The following is a 4,818-nucleotide window of genomic DNA, read 5'->3' on the forward strand; positions in this document are numbered from 1 at the left end:
TATATATATATATATATATATATTTCATTCCGAACAAACAGACTCTATATATTAAACTTGTCTCACAAAGAAAAATAAATAGTTTTACTAGGTTTTAATTATATATTCACCATTTTTTTTCTTATTTTTTCCCTTTTTTCAGTGGAAAGCTCAATGATAATATTGTTAATGAAGAAGATGGTTCTTTGTTCCAATCTCCATCTTCCATAGCACAAGCTTTCATGTCTAGTGGAAATAAAAAATGCCTCGAATACCTCATGTCAATTGTTCAAAAGTGTCCCAATGGAGGTTTGTTATAAATATTCTTACGATTTCAATTTACGTGTCTTACTTTTTTTTAAAGTTTGTTTAAAAAAGGGATATTGTTTTTTATATTTAGTAATTGTTTACTTATTCCTATATCCTGACATGACATATTTTTGATGAATATTTTGGTACATTAAAAAACACAGAATTCAGATGTCTCATTTTATTTACCTATCGTGTTTAGTCAAACTAAAACATATAAATAAAACAAAGGTAATACTATGGTATTTGGATTAATCAGCACGCGACTCGATTATTCCTTCGATGGGATATGTATATGCATAAGCTTTATACGTTTTACCAGCACATATACTAAATACCTCTATCAATCAAAGTTTAGGCATATGAAAAAATCATCTACTATAATATTTTTTTTATCTTTACTTGGATATAAACCCTAATATCCATATTATTTGCTCATTTTGTTGAATATTTTTTTTCTTAAATCCTAATTTAATTTTTCATGATTTTTTGCTCTTTTTTGGCAGTGCCTTCAAGATTTCCAGTGGATGAAGAGCTAAAAATGCTTTGCATGGTTGATAATATACAAAGAATGGGATTGGCTAAACATTTTGAAAAAGAAATTGAACAAATTCTTGACCAAGTTTACAATAATTATCAAATAAATAATTCTCAGAATAATAATGAGTATTTATTATCATCAGAAGAAGAAAAAACAAGTGATGATTTAGCAGAGAAATTATTAAAGGACTCATTGGCTTTTAGGCTTCTTAGATTGCAAGGCTACAAAATAAATCAAGGTACTTTATATAATTTAACTTTTGTCATGTGAAATATATTATTTTGGTACGACAAAAGTTATTTTTGAGAAAAATATTTATTATCGGAAAATAAATAGATTACTATCAATATTTTTTATGTTCAAACACTCAATAATTTTATTCTTTTTTTTGTCTATTGTAGGAAGTTTTTGTTGGTTTCTTCAACAACCACAAATAAGAGACAAGATAGAAAAGAACAAAAAACATTTTACATATGTGATGTACAATGTTTATAGAGCCACAGATTTAATGTTCAATGGAGAATCTCAAATAGAAGAAGCAAGATCTTTTGCCAGAAATTTTCTTGTAAATAATGATAATTTATCATTATTTCCAGCACTTCAAAAAGTGGTAAGTACACACCCTTCATCATTAACCAGATGTCACAGGTTCGAGTCCCTTGGTACGAAGTCATCTTTGTTAGGGAGCGTACATTTTACCCTCAATGTAGGACTTTATGGCGTGAATCTGAATTTAATTGGGCTTCAATATGGATACCGAACACTGAATGGAAAAAAAATGTAAATTTTAATTAATTCATATCTAATATTTGTTTAGATTTTAGTAAATGTTTATGTATGTATCTATACTTCGTATCGAAACTATTGAGTTCAGATGAAATTGTAGCTGAAACAATGTTCTTTTCACATGCTATTTTTTTTTTTTTTGTTTATTTATAGATTGAGCATGAGTTGAATGTACCATGGTTTGCTCGATTAGAACAGCTTGATCACAGATTATGGATTGAATTAAATCAATCTATCCCTCTCTCTATTGCAAAATCTTCATTTTATTGGTAAGTATATTTTATTATTTTTATTTACATAAATTATATATTATTATTTAATTTAAAAAATGTTAATTTTCTTAGGTTGGCTTATCTGCAAAATGAAAAGCTAATGCAATTAGCTGTGCAAAATTATGAATATCGACAGTCAATTTATAGGAAGGAATTGGAAGACCTAAAGAGGTACAAACACAATGCCCTTTTATCTTCAAATATAATAATAATGCTATCGATAATTTTAACTTTATAAATTATTTGTTTGATCATAAAATTTTATTAGACATTGAAAATATATCTTCAAAATATTTTCAAGTTTCTAAAAATGGACCCAAACTAGTTTTTGGAGAAATTTCATTTCCAGTCACAGAACTTCATTTTTCCCCCAAATAAAGTGCATGTCCAAACTCCAAACACAACTTCAAAAACTCAAATTTTCAAATTTCAACTTCAAAATCTATGGTCAAACAAGAGCTAAAATATCCTCATAATCAAGATTGGATGCACTGTTTATGGTACAAATTTGATAGAATTGAATAGCTTTGATCGAGACGTTATATTTGTCTTAAAAAATCATTAAATATGTACAATTATAAATTTAAAATGTAGAAAGGATAACTAAAATCTAAACCCCTTATAAAATTTCAAATTCTAATTCTATCTTTACTCGCAGTATAAACAATTTCATACTGTCTGTCTATATAAATTACATTTGTATTATATTACATCATTCTAGTCATTACAATAAAGGTTTTTTTTTCTATTTAATGTATTTATTTGTTTTATTTTATTTGTGGATTTGTAGGTGGTCAAAAGAGAAAGGCCTTGTAGATATTGGATTTGGGAGAGAAAAAACTACTTATTCTTATTTTGCAAGTGCAGCAAGTAGTAGTAGTTTTCTACCTTATGAATCTTTTCTTAGATTAATTGTTGCAAAATGTTCCATAGTTATTACTGTTGCTGATGATTTTTATGATGAAGAAGCCTCTTTAAGTGAACTACATATCTTAAGTGAGGCAATACAAAGGTAATTCAATAATTTTTTTTATATATAATCTGATCGTGTAAATATTTTTTATAGTATTAATGTATAAAATTTAAACTCGTTAATTAATTATTATTATTTTGTCATAGGTGGGATGCAAAGAATCTTGATGGACCAAGTAAGATCATATTTGAAGCACTTGATGATCTTGTGTGTGATGTCGCCAAAATGTATCATCTTCAACACAAAATTGACATCACCCCACAACTTCGACATATGGTAAGTTTTCTCATTTTTTTAATTGTCAGTATATAAAAGTTAAACTCAAATTTGAAGAAAAATATATGAACCATTGTTTATCCCTATAAGTAGGGTATAGTATAGGGAGGGGCAAAGCAATATTTATCGAAAGGTGATCAGTTGAATATCCTTTAATCGAAAGTTGTGTTGTATATATAGCATGACAAGATTAAGAATATCGCCAATGATAATTATACATATATAAAGAGAGAGAACTATAATCATTCGATGATGGATGTTCAACTAAACACCCTTTGACCTAAGGACTCAAATATTATTATTTTATGCATATACATATTATTATTGTACACCCTCAAAATTCATTTCCAAATATAAAAATGTTGTTGTTTTACGAAATGTTTACACAAATAGCTGGTTAGATTTACTGTTTACTTTTTTTAGTCGTACACATAAATTATATACTGATTATACACAATTATACACATATTATAGATATATTACATATCCATCGATTATATTCAAATTAATTGATAAACGACTATTTAAGCTAATTCTTCTTATTTTTATTTTTTAAAAGTGGAAGGAGACATTTGATGCATGGATGATGGAAAGCTTATGGAGTAGAACTTCAAATTTGCCATCTAGGGATAAATATCTACAAGTTGGCATGATTTCAATTGGTGCACATATTTTAGTTCTTCATGCTGCTTCTCTTGGATGTTCAATTTTGCCAAATCAAATGTTTGGGCCAATTAATGGCCAATATGAAAACATTACAAAGTTGCTCATGACCACAACTCGTTTGTTGAATGACATCCAAAGCTATCAAGTAAGTTCATTAATAATTCCATCTAACAAAGTTTATCACGCCTTAATGAAATTATTTATAGTTACATTATCTTACTGACATAAAGTGATGTCAATCTATTGGCACAATTCAATCCGTATAGCTAGAGGATATTTAGCGACGAATTTTGTACATATACTATATGAATTTGTACATATACTAACTTTATTTTATTGATCATATGCAGAAAGAAAGGGAAGTTGGGAAGATGAACTACACATTGCTTCATTTTAATGAAAACCCTAGGGGACAAATTGAAGATTCAATTGATTTTGTGAAAGTGATTTTGGGAGATAAAAAGAAAGAATTTCTTGAAAATGTTTTAATGGATGGATTCAATGATATGCCAAGAACAATGAAGCTCCTTCACCTTTCTTGTTTAAATGTGTTTCACATGTTCTTCAATTCTTGCAATTTATTTGATACAAAATCAGCAATACTTGAAGACATAATGAGAGCTATTTACATTCCACTTGGTCAAAATGAACAAACTCAAATAATGCCACTTCAAGAAAAGAAGAAAAAGAAAAAGATTGAGATTATCCAAGTCAATGCATGTGTCAATCATGAGAAAAACATGAAACAACAAGTTGGTATTGGGATAAGTTTTGTTAAAAGGCAAAATCCAAAGAATTATAATTCTTTTGGTTGGTCTACAAAAGGGTTTGTTTCACATAATCTAAGATTATGTTTCATGTAATTGTTGAAAATATCTAGCTCTAAAATTGTTGAAATTGTATAATATGTAATATTATTATAGTGAAAAATAATGAGTATTCCCATAGTGAAAGAGTGATTGCAAAAGTAACTCTTGCAAGGAGGCAATCACTTTTTTTTAATATTGTAATAATAT

At 27.6% G+C, this 4,818-nt stretch overlaps 1 protein-coding gene across 2 annotated transcripts in view; it reads left to right on the plus strand.

The window, feature by feature from the left end:
* LOC102599238 ((E,E)-geranyllinalool synthase) overlaps nucleotides 1–4,818 on the plus strand; it is a 7,898-nt gene extending 3,080 nt beyond the window's left edge. The window contains exons 3-11 of one of the 2 annotated variants that reach the window (XM_015306926.1): nucleotides 143–288; nucleotides 795–1,067; nucleotides 1,231–1,439; nucleotides 1,769–1,884; nucleotides 1,960–2,058; nucleotides 2,678–2,899; nucleotides 3,007–3,136; nucleotides 3,696–3,947; nucleotides 4,153–4,818. In XM_015306926.1, the coding sequence (XP_015162412.1) occupies nucleotides 143–288; nucleotides 795–1,067; nucleotides 1,231–1,439; nucleotides 1,769–1,884; nucleotides 1,960–2,058; nucleotides 2,678–2,899; nucleotides 3,007–3,136; nucleotides 3,696–3,947; nucleotides 4,153–4,665 (1,960 nt within the window). In that variant the 3' untranslated portion in view covers nucleotides 4,666–4,818. The remainder of the gene's footprint in view (nucleotides 1–142; nucleotides 289–794; nucleotides 1,068–1,230; nucleotides 1,440–1,768; nucleotides 1,885–1,959; nucleotides 2,059–2,677; nucleotides 2,900–3,006; nucleotides 3,137–3,695; nucleotides 3,948–4,152) is intronic. The other variant, NM_001318658.1, reaches the window with a different exon arrangement.

This window comes from Solanum tuberosum, unplaced genomic scaffold (assembly GCF_000226075.1).
Source record: "Solanum tuberosum cultivar DM 1-3 516 R44 unplaced genomic scaffold, SolTub_3.0 scf00039, whole genome shotgun sequence".
NCBI lineage: Eukaryota > Viridiplantae > Streptophyta > Magnoliopsida > Solanales > Solanaceae > Solanum > Solanum tuberosum.